This window comes from Trifolium pratense, linkage group LG7 (genome assembly GCF_020283565.1).
Source record: "Trifolium pratense cultivar HEN17-A07 linkage group LG7, ARS_RC_1.1, whole genome shotgun sequence".
NCBI classification, from domain to species: Eukaryota; Viridiplantae; Streptophyta; class Magnoliopsida; order Fabales; family Fabaceae; genus Trifolium; species Trifolium pratense.
In genome coordinates, this window is record NC_060065.1 from 41,570,717 (window position 1) to 41,587,446 (window position 16,730).

General features: G+C 33.2%; 1 protein-coding gene across 4 annotated transcripts; it reads left to right on the top strand.

The window, feature by feature from the left end:
* The first annotated feature begins 156 nt into the window (after positions 1-156).
* LOC123894947 (alpha,alpha-trehalose-phosphate synthase [UDP-forming] 1) lies at positions 157-16,716 on the top strand. Of its 4 annotated transcripts, none has more exons than XM_045945098.1 (19): positions 157-396; positions 7,823-8,071; positions 8,399-8,930; positions 9,458-9,555; positions 9,679-10,067; positions 10,372-10,486; positions 10,654-10,755; positions 11,825-11,975; positions 12,202-12,290; positions 13,073-13,121; positions 13,772-13,872; positions 14,030-14,217; positions 14,579-14,696; positions 14,867-15,034; positions 15,104-15,226; positions 15,314-15,401; positions 15,483-15,613; positions 15,712-15,810; positions 16,003-16,716. In XM_045945098.1, exons 3-19 carry the CDS (start codon positions 8,441-8,443, stop codon positions 16,396-16,398), a joined length of 2,895 nt encoding a protein of 964 aa, XP_045801054.1. In that variant the 5' UTR covers positions 157-396; positions 7,823-8,071; positions 8,399-8,440; the 3' UTR covers positions 16,399-16,716. The 4 variants fall into 4 exon arrangements, with proteins under 4 accessions (XP_045801054.1, XP_045801055.1, XP_045801053.1 ...); XM_045945099.1 differs by having other exon boundaries at positions 7,823-7,888; XM_045945097.1 differs by lacking the exon at positions 7,823-8,071.
* The last annotated feature ends 14 nt before the right edge of the window (positions 16,717-16,730 follow it).

The following is a 16,730-nucleotide window of genomic DNA, read 5'->3' on the forward strand; positions in this document are numbered from 1 at the left end:
CATTCTAATTTCAACACACACTTGCACTCATAAATAAATTATAATAATCTCTTAAAAAAAGAAAAAAATTTAAAATCTATAAAGAAATATTAAAAATTAGAACAAATTCCCTCCAAGTGATTGGTCTTCACTCTCACACCCCCCACTCCTCTCTGACCCGCCAAAAAAGAATACCAAATGCAAATGCCACTCTCATTTTCTCTCTCATTAACACTTCTATATAAACCTCAGTTTCTATCTACTACTTCACTCACACAATTCAGAATCCAAACATCAACACTAAATTTTCTCTCTCTTTCTGGCTGCAAAATCCCTAACCTCCATTTTCGGTTATTCGCTTCAAAAAAGAAAAATCTCGGAACAAAGAAAAAATCAGTAGCAGAATCAACGCTTCAGGTTAGTTTTCTTTCTCGCTCTTTTTTCTGTAAGTGTTTCTGTGTGATGATTGATTCTGACTGTTTGATTAGATCTGTAAAACGCTTGATTTTTGCATGTTGTTTTGGATTTTTTGTTTGAAATTGAATGAAATTTCGTGATGTTGATTTTCGGTTTTTGAATGAATACGAAGAAAGTTGTTGTACGTGGAAAACCGTAAACGAGAGTGAGAAGTTGAAAACGACGTCGTTAGTTCGCTGCATCTCTGTTTTCTGTTTTCAGCGCCGAATTCCTTTAGTTCGTGTATTTTTATTTTTTATTTTTTTTATATTAGCTAGTTTTAAATTGCGGTTGTGGTTAGTACTTTGATACGACAGAAAGATGTAGCTGCTGAAGCCGTAATTGCAATTGTAATTCCGTTGTCGAGACTCGAGACCTCAAAATGGTTTATATTTATTTTTATCTGAAATTGACGGTTTACTCTATTTTTTGGTGTCTAGACAAAATGATAAATAACACTGAAATTTACAGAACGCCTTAAGATTTTGAGTTCGAATTCGGTTAAACGTGTCCAATTCCTGAAAAATATATTATGAAGATTCCTAAACCAGAGAAGTCAATTATGGTCAAAATGCGTTAAATTATTCATAGGAGTTTCTACAGGTAGATATTTTAGTGGATATTGGCATATTTGCATTATTCTAGTAGTGTCAACTTTATACGTTTGTGGTCCCCCCCATAGTGTTTGTTAAATTGCCTCTTTGGCCCTTAAAATTTTTCCTTCAAAATCCTTTTATTAGTTTCTTGAAACCCCTTCTGGGACCATGGAAGTTTAGTCTGTGAAACATGTTTCAAAAGTGCTATTGCTAGTGGTATATTGTCCTTTGTTTATGTGTGGAGAGGAATGAGAATTAGGAACATGAAAACAGAAAAGATCTATAAGAAGCGGTTGAAATGAATTGTGGCCATAGATTCTAAAGACAAGCTGAGTTAAAGATTTCTCTCATCTCTCTGTAGATTTGCATCACATGTGATTCACTTAGGCACCCATGTGGTAGAGTTTGTGGATGACAGAAATGATGGACCCTGAAAGAGTATGCTTGAGGTTTCTCTTATTGTCTATAAAAGCTATGTTAGTTATAGAGCAAGTTTGATTTTCTTTAGGTTCAACACTTGTGTCATTGCTAAGTCAAACTCTGTCATCATCATCCCAAACCTGTCCTATTGTATTGGGAATGAATGATCTTTATAGTAGACAATTAATTACTAAATTCTAGTAACATGAGTGAGAATTCATTTTGTCCCTTAAATACAACTTAGATATTAAAAGATTACATGAAAGTCTGATATGCTAGAGTGCGAGTTTAAACCCGCAATTCTCCACTTTTCTATACTTAGTGTGTGAGTTTCATAGTTAGGTTATTTGAAGCAAAAACAAAAAGAGAATTCAACTTAGTTCGTGTCATTATAGAGGGGTTCAGAATAGTCATGCTCAAAATCTTAGTACTAGTAGTACAATTATGCTCAAAATCTTAGAGGGGTTCGATAGATACAATAACTGTTGTTGACTGTCCGATAAAATATGAATGGCTGAGTGTTAAGAAGTCTCACATCGGTTGCGAGATGACCTAAATATGTGTTTATAAGTAAGAGGTAATCCTCACTTTACAAGCCGGTTTTGTAAATATGAGTTAGGCCCGACTCCCAATTCTAAGATGGTATCGGAACCTCTCCACGTTTCGTTGAGCTGCCTACTATCAGGTTTCTGCTATCGGGCCACCTACCGTTTATATCCATGCATCAAGCCCAATAGTGTTGGGCTTGAGGGGTGTGTTAAGAAGTGCCGCATCGGTTGCGAGATGACTTGAATGTCTTATAAGTAAGAGACAATCCTCACATTACAAGTCGGTTTTATAAGAATGAGTTTGACCAAATTCTAAGACTGAGAATGAATACTTTGTTAAACTTTTAAATTTGACTGTTTCAATAGGAGCTGTTCGATCATAAATCTATGGTCGAGATCGCATACCGAGTGAAGCAACAACAATAGGTTCTAACTTTTTCTGAAAACCCTGGTTGCAAGTATCTAACTTTGGATCGCATGATCATTCGAGAATAAAAAGTCAGTGCAAATGGTTCTACTTTTTCAAGTGTTATGCCTCGTGTGCTTGGTGCTGACGTATGGAATAATTCTACATTTTATAGTGTATTCCACCTTTTTAAAGCCTCTGATTTTTAAGTTGCCTCTTTAGGTTACTAATAAATATTGCTGGCGATATGCTACTACGTAGAGATTATTAGATTAACTGTTCTGTCTCATTTTGCTTTTCACTTTGAAAAAGAGCACCTGATTATTTATAATTAAAAAAGGCACCTGATGTTGAAACCATTGTGCTTGCAAGAATAAAAATCTTGGGAGTGATTACCTAAGGCTAATGCATCTTATAGACTACTACTGTTTGAGAGCAGACAAGAAAATTCATAACAAGTAGGGTCATGAAAAAAATATAATGCATGAGGGTAGTAGAATCTTTTGGACCAGGAGTTGCAGGGTAAGGTATAGATACGCTGGTGGTGCCCATGAAAATGACTTTTGTAATGTGTTAACGTTTAATTATGTACACATGATGAAGATTCTTATAATTATTTAATTATATTATAAGATTAGATTAATTATTTGTTATACATATAGTTTTAAAATAATATATACAGAGATTAATTTCTATAAACATTCAATCAAATCATAGTTTTATTTTATTATGTTATTGTTTAAAATATCTTTATAAATATTTATCTAATAAGATGATTGAAGGCATCTATAAAAAAATTTCCATTGTTGTACAAAGTTTTTTTTTTTTTCCCCAAAGAAAACATCTTTCAAGATTATATATATATAGATAGTACAACTTTACTAAAGAAAGACAAATTATAAAACAGCTAAAGTTTTTTATTTATTTTATTTTATCAAATGGACATAATATCGTGTCATGAATCACATCCAATAATAGACCATATTCTATTCTCTTAGATTATTCTTTATTTGGTCAATTCTTCTTACATACTTCTATATAATAATATATAAGTCATCCCCTTTTATCTTAAAAAAACCATCATCCTTCTTTTATCCTACAATATTAAGGGCTATTATATATATACCCAAAGTTTACCTAAATTGCACATGATACCTGTTATGACTTGTTTAATTTGAGATCTCATGTAATTTTTGATCTCACGTTGTTTAATAGAAAAAGAGTATTTTTACTAAATATTTAGTTTATTGCGAGGCTGACTCAATCTTTCAATGTAAATATTAATATAATGTTAATCGTGCACTAGAAATTCATACACTTTGACATCATATCAGAAATTCATACACTTTTTCATAAATGCTTTTCTCACAAAAGAAAGGAGAAAAAACAATGATATTTATCAATCATGTGCTATGTGCATGAGCAATGCATATTTAGTAACATAAGTTTTAGGAGACTGTTTGAAAGAACTTATAGGAATAATTTATTACAATTTTTAAAAGTTTTTTTCACGCTTATTTTAAAAAAATATATTTTAGCTTATTTTTATAAGTTTTTCAAAACAACTTATTATATATAAAAAACAATTTTTTTTTGTTAAGTAGTCTAGTGGCTAGAAAATCCACCTTAAAGCTGAATAAGTGGAGTATCCCAAGATCGAACCCGGACTGTGCACATATAGTGGGATGTTCCTACCAACTGAGATAAGCTCACTGGGACATTTTATTTTATTTTCTTACTAATGCAATAAGCTGAACATAAATTGTTTATCTAAATAGACCCCCTTTTTATTAGAGTTTAAGAAAAGTCTAAAACTTCTTTTCAAAGTCATCCAATTAAATTTATTGTAATATTATTTTGTTATATTTTCTTAAAATATCTTAACAAACATGTAATTTGTGGCAAAATTTAATTTAACATTAACTACCTTTCAAAAAAAAAACATTAACTAAAACTCATTAATCACTTTTGCCAAAATAAAAAACTCATTAATCACTTAAATCAACTCATCTAACCATCATAATTGCCGTTCAAGAAATTACTACACGCTAGACTTCTCTATATTGAACAGTCAAGATAACAGTCTCACTTGCCAAATTCCTTTCGGTCACAAAAATCCTAAATCTATCAATCAAAAAAAAAAAAATCCTAAATCTGGCCATCAAACAAACAAACAAAAAATTAGACCATTATTATAAATAAATCAAATAAGAAAATTGAGATCTAAACCTAATTCTTTTTATGGGCTAAGATCATCTCTATTGTTACTTGTAACTACAAGGAATCTATTTATAAACTTTTTTTCACTTTAAATATGACTTTGCGGATCAGAAAAAACACAAATTATGTGCTATAAAAAGATATACTTTTGCACAAATCATGTTGTCCATGTATACTTCAAATTACATGTGTAATTGTTTAAAAATGTGGGGTGGAAAAAGTGTCCTTAAATTTGTGGTAACCAGACAAACCCTTCCTGAATTTAGACAAGTTTTCTTAATCTACTGGATTTCCCTGGTCACTTTAGGTCTTACGGGGTCCATTCCTTTTAGAAGTTTGATTTCATGTATCTGGCAGCAGCAATTCAATAATGCGAACTCCCTTTGCCTTTATATACGAGAGAAAAATAAAATGCCGCAAATCTTTAAAAAAAAAAAAATATTGATAGGAAAAGACTGGAAATCTAAACATGATCTACTTTTGACACTTTTTCGCTGAACCAGTGGACCTTTTTGAGCAACTAGTCACATGTACTTCTTTTTTCTTTCAAAAAGATAGGGAAAAAATAGATAGGCATTTTATCGTAAAAAAAAAATAGGCATTTTATTTTTCATTTGGTATATAGTTTAGATATTTTCGATTATCTAAGGGAGAGTTGTTTTATAGGTTTTACTTAATTTTGGTGGGTAAGTCCATACAAAATTTAGTTTTTATTTTAAGGGTCTTTGTAGCAGTAGGATTGATTCTAAAAATTAGTTGTCCTTTGATAAAAAAAAAAAAATTAGTTGTCCTTGAACCGAATGTTAAATTTTAAAAATAAAATAAAATGTGAGTGGTGATTGACTCGTTCCAAGCAATTGTGAGCTAGTGCGTTTTGTAAAAATGCAAGTCTCACATTAAAAAAAGATAATTCTAAATTGAAAATAGTTATTAATCGATATTTTATAGGGGTGAGTTAAATTCAATATAAAAACTTACAAACATATCATTTGCTATTACTCCTATGTTAATAAAAATGCTTTAAAGGGGATTTAAATTTAGCAGAGTCTTGATCCTCTACTTTATGGTACACTCAAATGTAGATCGTTAAATTGAAGCAAGAAATTGTATTGATCTATAAAATAACGGTATACAGTCAGATACACTCTAAAATCGACCGTAGATGATCAGATTCGTTGTTTTTCATGTGCAGGCAATGACACTATGATGAGTCCATATACTATGTTTAGTTTGTTAAATAGAAGACGGTGCTCATTTAACTTGTAATAAAAGGCAATAGCGCGGTGCATCTTGGATTTTAGTATTTTTCATAGGCTTCTTTGGGTCTTTTTTTTTTGTTACAGGCTTCTTTTAATATGTACCAAAAAAAAGGTCTACTTTTAATTTTCTTAACACATGTTCTTAGGATGATCTGGATCGAGTGCAATATGTATGTAGTCATGCAGTAAGTAATTTGGGACTGTTCAATTGAGATCAGACAGTCCAAATTTTATATTTAATTAGAATATAAAGTTTATCTAATTGGACAGTTATGAGATACTGATTACACTCATTATAACCGCATTTGATATTTCTATAAAATATAAGGTATATATCTATAACTTCATAATAATTTTTCTACCATGTGTTTTTTATTGAAAAGTTTAGTCTTCTGTAAACCTTTTAAAAAATCTTCAAATTTAGGGTATGTTTAGAATCTTGGTGATACAACTTTGAAAGCAAATCACCACAAAACTATTCTGGTTGTTTTGAAATCAATGCCTCGTTGAATGATTGGATCTGGATCCTGTGAAATCACAAGTTGGTGACTGCACGCAGTCAACATTGTTATGATTGTCAGATTAAAATTTAATGATTGAGATTTAAACTTCAGAATTTAATATTAAACATCCATGAAAGTTCAAAACACTAATACACTTTTACAACTAATAAAATGCGAAGCTGAAAAAACAAATTTACAAGTACATCTGATCACATTTCATTTCACCACGCTTGCCTTCCCCTGGTTCGTCCCAGACATTGTATACATTTGCAATTCATGCATGTATTCTTTGTGTGACGAGAGTAAACATACTAGTTTATTTACATTGGTGAAATTGTGATTCACGCTTGTATCTGATGTGAGTCAGGAGTAAACACATTAGATTATGGTGATTCGCACACAAATCTCGTGTGATATATGGCTAAATTTGCTCGGCAATTTACATTAATGAAAAGTGTCAGACTAAGCATCGATGTTTTGGATCGGAGGCATGCTTAATACGTTTGTAGTCTACCTCGAGGAAATCTTCGATAAAAATGCTAATTTAATTACATTTATGAAATTGCCAGAATAAGCATAGTTATTTTGGAGTTGGAGGGACTAAAATTCCCTATAGTCAAGATAACCATACATTAATGTAGTCAATGACTGCATGCAATAAGTGACTATAGGAAATCTAATTTGTACTTATATGCCGTGTGAGTCAAAAGTACACACATTAGTTTATTGCAATTCACACACAAACCCTGTGTGGGATACCCGATACCACTCGTTAATTTACATATATCGAAAATGTCAAACAAAGCATGTCTTTTGTAATCGGAGGCATGCTCAATATGTTTGTAATGCATGCATGTACGTCGAGTGAATCGCGACAAACACGCTAGGTTAATTAAATTTATGAAAATGCCATAATAAACTTAGGCATTTTGAAGCTGGAGAGACTACAAGTCTCAATAGTCGAGATAACCATACATTAATGCAAAAATCATAATCAAAGAGTTCATATTGTGTTAATAGAATTAGAATGTATGAAACACGTGTTAAAACTCTTGGTGAGAGTTTACTGTCCATTTGGATCCCACAAAGCTGAAGAGATTAGAATGTATGACAGCTAACTATTCATTTATTGGTTGGTGGATTTGGGATTGGTTTCTCAAAAATAAAAAATAAAATTACTTCTTATCAATTTTTATTTTTGGAAAAATATTTTCTATCTGTTTTCAACAAAATCTTGAGTGTTACTACTCACTTGCATGGTAGTGAGGCTATGGTACCTTATAAAGCTTACACGAGGATTGTATTGCTTTTCACTCCTTTTTTTTCTTCTCTCACTTTGTCAATTCTCTGCCATTGAGATTCTGCAGATTTTCACACTCTACATAAATATCCTCTCTCACTTTCATCTGACTTTAACTCTCTCTGCCCAACCCAGCTGTAGATTGACGTATTGAACAAGACTAGTCTGTCTCTTTGCTTTCAGCCTCAGCTCATTTTCGAGGTCTCTCCTGAGCTGGACTTTTAACCCTTCTCACTGATTTGATTCACTTCTCGAGTATCTTCACTGTACCTTCTTTTCTTCAATGTTTTCCTTATTTATTTTCATCAATTTCTCTGTCTCCTTCATTGCTCTCTACTCTGCTCATGTGCTGCCACAGGGATACTCTTGATTCCATTTTCATATGTAAGCTTAGGAATCTGAAATTTCCAATTTAAAACTTATAATTTGATTTTATAAGGAAAAAATTAGCCTCTTATAAAAGATATTTAAAATTAATATGTTATTACATGGGCCACTCAACTCAACAAATTAACAAGCCCAATAAAATAATACAGAGTCGGTTTGATAGAGATGATTTTAGAGTCGATATAAAACCTACATTATTTTTAATTTTCCATCATTATAAATTTTTCTTCTTTGCCACTGTAATGAATACTGCTATACTCTCCTTTATATGAAGCTGAATTTTGAAGTTTAACAATTTTGTTTTGCAAAAAAAAAAATATGCAGGGGAAGGAAATTAGCTGTTACAGAAATTGATATTCAACGTCAATGGTGGGGTTCCAGAACGAGCTTATGACTGGGAACGAGTATAATGGTAATTTTAGTAGTAGTCCAGGTCGTGTTGAACGACTTGTGAGAGGAAGAGAGCTAAGAAAAAACAACAAGGCACCATCTCTTATGATTGAATCTCCTAATACTGTTCTAATTAATAACAATAATAATATTAATAACAATAACAATATTAATAATAATAACTGTAATAATAATAATAATCATAATCTGGTTACTGAATCTTTTGAGCATGGCCTGTGCTTAAAAGAATATAATAACTCTGGTGCTTCCCATGATGAACGATTCGTGGAAGGTGCTGTAGCAGCAGTAAAGGCTCTTAGTGGTGGATATCAAAGGGAAGCTGCAAAACCTGTTAGACAACGGCTTTTGGTTGTGGCGAATAGACTGCCAGTTTCAGCTGTTAGGAAAGGTGAGGATACTTGGTCTTTGGAGATCAGTGCTGGTGGCTTGGTGAGCGCGCTTTTAGGTATGTGGTGTTGGGTGATTTTTTAAGTATTTGTTCTTTTATGGTTTTCAGTTTTTGTTTATTTTTTATGGTTTGAAATTTGCATATGAATTTAACTGTTATTGGTTTCGGAAGATGGGTTTCAAAGTTTGATTGCATTGCATTTTGAAACGAATTTGACCCATAGTGTGCAATTGTGGCTGCTGCAATATAAATGTTTTAGAGGCAGGGTTTTAAGTAACAGTTGTGGTCGCGATTATTGATATTACTGAGAATCACAGCAAAATACATCTGATGCAGCCTCCATCAGTGGACGTTGAGGTTTTGAAAACATAAAAAATGTTATGTCGCGGTCATGGACCTTTACTTAAAACCCTATTTAGAGGTCAGCTCAATGGCATTGCAACTGCAATTACGGCTGCACCTGTCACATTCCGCACTCTGCTGCAATATCATGAATCACAGCGTAACCATAACTGCAATTTAGATCCATGATTTTGCCCCTAGCTTACAAAGAGTTTTCTAACGGGACGTGTTCTTTCATAAAGGTGTGAAGGAGTTTGAAGCGAGGTGGATAGGTTGGGCTGGAGTCAATGTGCTGGATGAGGTTGGACAGAAGTCACTCTCCGAAGCATTGGCTGAAAAGGTACTATATTTTCTCAATCACAATGTTATAAATAGCTTCTGCATTTGTCATTCTGCTGTTACATCAGTGGATTTTATGTTTTTATTTGTAAAAAATTCTGCTTGCTTGTTACCTGTGTTACAGAGGTGTATCCCAGTGTTTCTTACTGAAGAAATTGTTCATCGGTACTATAATGGCTATTGCAATAACATATTGTGGCCCCTTTTTCATTACCTTGGACTTCCACAAGAAGATCGTCTAGCGACAACTCGTGGTTTCGAGTCTCAATTTGATTCGTATCAGCAGGCAAATCAAATGTTTGCTGATGTTGTAAATGAGGTCTATGAAGAGGGTGATATTGTTTGGTGCCATGATTACCATCTTATGTTTCTACCACAATGCTTAAAGAAATTCAACAAGAAAATGAAGGTTGGCTGGTTTCTCCATACCCCATTTCCATCTTCTGAAATTCACAGGACACTGCCATCTCGTTCGGAGCTCCTGCGTGCAGTTCTTGCTGCTGATTTGGTCGGGTAAGTTGCAGAGGGGATTTTAAATATGTGCTATGTTCAGGGGAGAAATTTTAATAGAGGAAAAATAAAAATAAAAAAATCATTTTTTTCACCCTTCTAATATTTATTGTTGCATTAAATTAAAGGACATTTAAATCTAAATATTAAACAAATATTTCCAATGTAGTTTGAGGCTTTTTCTTCTCAATTCTTGGGTTCTAATCTTTGTGATTTCCTATATATGCTGTCCTTCATTGTATAATCAGTTTTATTTTATATTATTGCCATTGCTTCTGACTTGGATAAGTGGAATTTTTTTGAGCAGTTTTCACACCTATGATTATGCACGACACTTTGTTAGTGCTTGTACTCGCATTCTTGGACTTGAAGCCACACCAGAAGGGGTTGAGGATCATGGCAAACTGACTCGAGTTGCTGCAGTATGTGGTCGCTATTTTTTTCTATAAGATCGACACTTTCAAAGTTTTTGAAAATAAACATTGCCTAAAATATTTTGAATGAAACTGTTCTTCTTAGGACTTAACCAATCAACATGATGAGATTAAATAAGAATTAATTACTAATTTATTTTTCTCTTGGATTTCAGTTTCCAATTGGTATAGACTCAGAGCGCTTCATCAATGCACTTGACCACCCTAAAGTCCAAGGTCCCATGAAAGACTTACAAGAAAGGTTTAAAGGCAGAAAGGTACACCTTTTGCTTTGTTTCAAATGCTTTTCTGGATGATAATCTTATTATGTTCTGTGCATGGTGTGCTATTAGTTTTGAGATTAATTCAGATTTATAATGTTATTTCTTTCATTTGTTCAAAAAAAATGTTATTTCTTTCATATTACAAATTATAGATTAGAGTCATGACAATTTTGGTCAAGATAAAATCTATTAAGGATTATAGATTGGAAAAGGTGATGTTTTCCACTGGAGTAAATTGGTTCCATTTGAACTAAAATTACATTGATAGAAATTAAAAAAATACGGAAAAAATAAAAAATGTCATCAAAGGCCAAGACTACCTTTGCTAGTTCATCCCTACAACCTTTGTCTTATAAACGTGGGAAAATGCAACATGACCTTGTATTCTTTGGTCTATACACCGCACAACTAATATACTATGCCGCAGTTACTACTAATAGTTATTTCTTTATGGTGCTGCTGTCTTCAACTTATTATAAGTCACTCGATAGACTCGGTTTTATTTGTTTTGGAGGCTACTGCATATTGTGATTTTTACATGTTATGACCTCCAGTTTCTAGGTTTGTGGGGACTATTTGCCTGTTGTGTCTTTCTCGTATTAATATAACAGTGAAAAGATCAAGCCTTATCACACTACATGCCTCAAATTATTTCATTTTTCTCTACGAAAAACCATATTTTTCAACCGTTTGGACGATGATGGCCTTCTCAAATGGTAGTTGTTATCATTTTACCCCTACCACTTTTAATCAGACTATCTTCGTTTCTTCCGCTTTTCTGACGGAAGCCTCTGTCTGTGGGTCTTCTCAGTAGAGAGCTTTCACACTCCGCACTTGCATTTCACAAAAATAAGGGTTTACTATCTTGTGTTTTAATCTTTTTTATAGTTTTAGGTTGCACTCTTTCAGTAAAATGGGGCATTAATACATGAGTGATGCTGTTATATAAACATGCTTTCACTATAGAAGTTGTATTTGTGTTTTTTTCTTCTGTCCAGAACAAAATGCTACTTTAATTGCTACTATCATCTGACCTTACTTAACCATTTTTCTGGCTTGACAGGTTATGTTAGGTGTTGATCGCCTTGATATGATTAAAGGAATTCCTCAAAAACTTCTAGCTTTTGAGAAATTTTTGGAAGAAAATGAACATTGGCGAGATAAAGTTGTTCTGCTCCAAATTGCTGTGCCAACAAGAACAGATGTTCCGGAGTGTATGTTCACTTATATGACACCTTTTTCTTTCATTATTCCATCTTCATTGTTCATTGTAGCAGGCAATAATCTAGGTTTTTGTTTCAATTTTTCCCTGTTGTTTTGATAAGTCGATTTATTGAGGCTGTTTTTCCCTGGTGGAAGCCCAAGAATAGTCTTATATCTTTAACCACTGTCATATGGTACATTTACTCATTTCATTTTGTATTTCTTACATATTTACAGATCAAAAGCTTACAAGCCAGGTTCATGAAATTGTTGGTCGCATCAATGGCAGATTTGGATCACTGACTGCTGTTCCTATACATCACCTGGTATATATTTATAAATGTTATCATCTGATGATCATTATAATAATGCTGATACCTCCATCATATGTACTTTTCCGTCAAAAAAAATGTACTTTGTTTCTGTGACTGTTAATGATATCTCATCAAATCATCTAATTCAGTGGTTATGGCTGCATATAGTTTTGTTAATTTCTGAGCTGATGTGCATTTGTTTGTGCCAACACTTTCTCTGGAATAGGTGAAATTGAGTATTGAGTTTAGGAGGAATAATACTAGAATTTAGAAGTTAAAATCATTTTAATTTGTATATGAAACGAAAGGGTAATGTGAAACAGTATGGATGTGAGCATTTTTTTTAAACAAAAAGTTATCCCAATTTTGACAGAAAATAAAAACACAAGTGAGCACAGTATCTGGCATGTTCTTGAGGAAATGAAAGAAAAAGATCGAAATGCTAATGAAAAAGAATAAATTGAATTTATGAATCAGAACTGCTATACATCACGAAAGATCTTTAAACGAGAACCAAGAACTGGCTATAGATCAGTTTCTTCTTTTTTTTTATTAAAAAATTGTATATCCTGTTGTTTGACAGAAATCATGGGTGGATTGTAATGTAATCGTGACTTTCGTTGTTCAGCCTTTCGTAGTAATAAGTATTTACTCTATATATATTTACAGAACTTATTTCAAACTTCCAAATGCTAGATCGCCTGATGCAGTCTATGTCCTTTATTTATTATTAATCAAACTTCCATGCTAGATGGCTTAAAGAATATTATTAATTAATATTGGTATATCTGCAGGACCGCACTCTTGAATTTCATTCACTATGTGCTTTGTATGCTGTTACAGGTAAAATTTATGTTCTTTGAGATATTTTTCTCCCTGCTAATGTATCCTGTGAATAACTTCTGATGTCAATTTGCAAAAAGACCCTGTGTAAACAAAACTTTGGATGGCGGTTTTTGTGCTTTCTGATGCATACTTATTCACCAAAAAAGGAAAATACTTGTTTTAGGGCTCTTGTGGAATAATTATCGCCAGCGGCCATCAGCTTTCCTTTTAGCCTCTTCATTACAAATTTTATTTACATTTCTCCCTTTTTCCCCCACATGCTTATATTCATTTCGCTTACCAAAGGTCTGTAAACAGTGAGAAACTGCTTTGTGATGTTTTACTTTTGAATAGGTGCTCTTACACCAATGTGAAGCATCTCTAGTAGTTTTGATCAGCATGATTTAAAATAAAAATAATACTGCAATACATTCTTTGCCAAGTGTTTTTCTCTTCATGTCTCATACATAGATGAAGGTATGTGCTATTTCAATATGCTATAGCACAGCCTCATGTCTATTAAATCCTAATTTTATTTATATTTCCCTGAATTCTCGATTGTCTTATAAGTGTTAAGTTCTATTTGTTCCTAATATTCAATTTATTTTTGTTGTAAAGTTTCTGGCTTTCTGCTTATAGCATATTCATACTCTGTCTTTCTTACCCAGATGTAGCAATTGTCACCTCTTTGAGGGATGGAATGAATCTTGTCAGTTACGAGTTTGTGGCCTGCCAAGAAAAAAAGAAGGGAGTTCTCATTCTTAGTGAAGTAAGTGCAACTTATTAGAATAAATATCTTTCCTTTTAATTTCTCTATTAGGCTCTGATTGACCAAAAGTAGTCGATATCATATTCATATGAGCTAGCTGATAGCGGATGACTGATGAGCTAGTTGATATGACATCTGACATTTGGTATTCTTGTAGTTTGCTGGTGCGGCGCAGTCTCTTGGTGCTGGGGCACTTCTGGTCAACCCCTGGAACATCTCACAAGTTGCTGAAGTAATTGCCAAAGCTCTGAACATGCCATCTGCTGAGAGAGAGAAACGACATAGGCACAACTTCCATCATGTAACAACCCACACTGCACAGGAATGGGCAGAAACTTTTGTTAGGTAAACTAATTAGTAGTCTAATATTTTCTCCCATATATTTGAAGTTTGTGGTTTATAATGAGGGTGGTGTATCTTATTAGGACCTGTTAAATTTGTACATAGTGATTCGTGATTTGGTCTGCAGTTAAATTTTGAACGGTAACTCTGGATTTTTTCTTAAATTTTACTGGTAGTTATATGCTTGATTTGCCTAATTATTTTCGGTAAATTCTGTAAAACTACGCAGATAACATTTTTTAGGTAAATACATGCTTATTTACTTGTAACACTGTAGGTTTAGAAATAACAGAAAGACATGCATTTTTTAGGTAATATTTTTTAGGTCAATACCATGATGATCCTTATCTTTAAATATTTGCAGCGAGCTAAATGATACTGTTGTTGAGGCTCAGCTAAGGACAAAACAATTTCCACCACGGCTCCCAACCCCGAAAGCAATTCAACAATATCTGAAGTCAACTAATCGATTGCTTATTTTGGTATGCTTTCTTATCATAAAGCATATATCCTATTTGAATACTTAAATTACTTCTTGAAGTTTTGTTGATTTGTGATGTTTCACTCTTAATTTATCACGAACTGTATTATCTATCATAATTTCTATTAACATTTTTTCTTGACATTGATGATATATATATATACACTGCAGGGATTCAATGGAGCTTTAACTGAGCCAGTTGAGAGAAAAGGTGATCAGTTGAAAGAAATGGAACTCTCGGTGCATCCAGAATTGAAACAACCCTTGGCACAACTTTGCAGTGATCCAAATACTACAGTTGTCGTGCTTAGTGGAAGTGGTAGAACACTTCTAGATGAAGTAATTCTCTATACATTACTTCCATCTTTGCAAACTACTCAGTCCACTTCTAACTTTTCGTTATTACAGAACTTTAGAGAATATAACACTTGGCTGGCAGCAGAGAATGGAATGTTTTTAAACCCTTCAAATGGAGAATGGATGACAACAATGCCAGAACAACTAAATATGGAATGGGTTGACAGCGTAAAGGTGCTTATTTGAAATTTTAATTCCTTAGAGTTTTAATTGCCCCTTTCCCTATGATATTTACTTACACTGATGATCATGTATTTTCAGCATATTTTTGAGTATTTCACTGAAAGAACACCTCGGTCACATTTTGAAGAACGGGAGGCTTCGCTTGTATGGAATTACAGACATGCAGGTACTTAAGTTGTGTTTAAGAAGACTTGTTTTTGTTCTGCATGCTGTTTCTGCAGTTACTAATTAGCTCACACAATCATAGATGTTGAGTTTGGAAAACTTCAAGCAAGGGACATGCTGCAACATCTCTGTTCAGGTCCAATTTCAAGTGCATCAGTTGAAGTAGTTCAAGGGAGCCGATCAGTTGAGGTGCGAGCTGCTGGTGTTACAAAGGTAAAATTCCATTTCTGATGATTAACTTCAGTTATGTTTTGACATGAAAATTTCCATAATGATTTAAATGTTTGCGACAATTTTTCATTTATAATTAGGGAGCAGCCATTGACCGCATCCTGGGGGAGATAGTTCACAGTAAATCCATGACAACACCAATTGACTATGTTCTGTGTATAGGACATTTTCTGGGAAAGGTGATTTAAATTTTGATTCAACATATATGTTTTTTCCACATAACTATATCATGTTTATCAATCTAATACGAGAATTTTTCCTTATCAAGCATGATTGCATATATGAAAACTTGTAATTGCATGTTTTCCCATATAATTCAAGATTGATTAGCATATTCTTGCGCAACACAAGTTTAACATAACTGATCACAGCAGGATGAAGACATATACGACTTTTTTGAGCCAGAGCCTTCTTGTTATGGTGCGAGTATTCAACGAAGCAAGTTAACAGATGCAGCTAAGTTTTCTAATGAGAAGGCATCACCAATGAAGATCCCAGCAATTAAAAATGGATTCAAGTCAACAAATCAAAACAAGGGACAACGCCCTATCTCAAATTCAGATAAGAAAACAAATCATTTCAGCCGTGCAGCACGGAAGCCAGCTCCCGAGAAGATTTCTTGGAATGTCCTTGACCTCAAGAAGGAGAATTACTTCTCATGTGCTGTTGGGAGAACTCAAACAAATGCTCGCTTTACGCTTCCATCATCTGATGATGTTGCTGACTTTCTGAAGAAACTTGCACATGCATCTTCTAGTAATAACTGAGTTTCTGAGAGTTATAAGATTACTTGCATTTGCATCTATAGGATACTTCTAGCTTCATAATTTGATTCATCCTAGTAACTATGCTGATTCCTCAGGTTGAAAGATAAATAATTTAGCCATTTTTAGTCTCGCAATTCCTTGTAATATAGTCATTTGGTATATTTCTCTAGCCAATAATTTCATAATTACTTTAATGTTGTGGACAAGTAGTTTTGGATGGTCTTGTAAGAAAGGAAAAAAGTAGTTTTTTATTGTTTATGTAGAAAAAAAAGTAGTTTTGAATTTTCTTTTTGCTAAAGTCTTGGATGGATGATGTTACATTAGTTTTTTTT

Coding starts and splice junctions, on each gene's coding strand:
- LOC123894947 (XM_045945098.1), top strand. CDS start 8,441: ATGGTGGGGTTCCAGAACGAGCTTATGACTGGGAACGAGTATAATGGT. Junction 10,487..10,653: donor AACTGACTCGAGTTGCTGCA/GTATGTGGTCGC, acceptor CTTGGATTTCAG/TTTCCAATTGGTATAGACTC. Junction 14,218..14,578: donor TGGGCAGAAACTTTTGTTAG/GTAAACTAATTA, acceptor AAATATTTGCAG/CGAGCTAAATGATACTGTTG.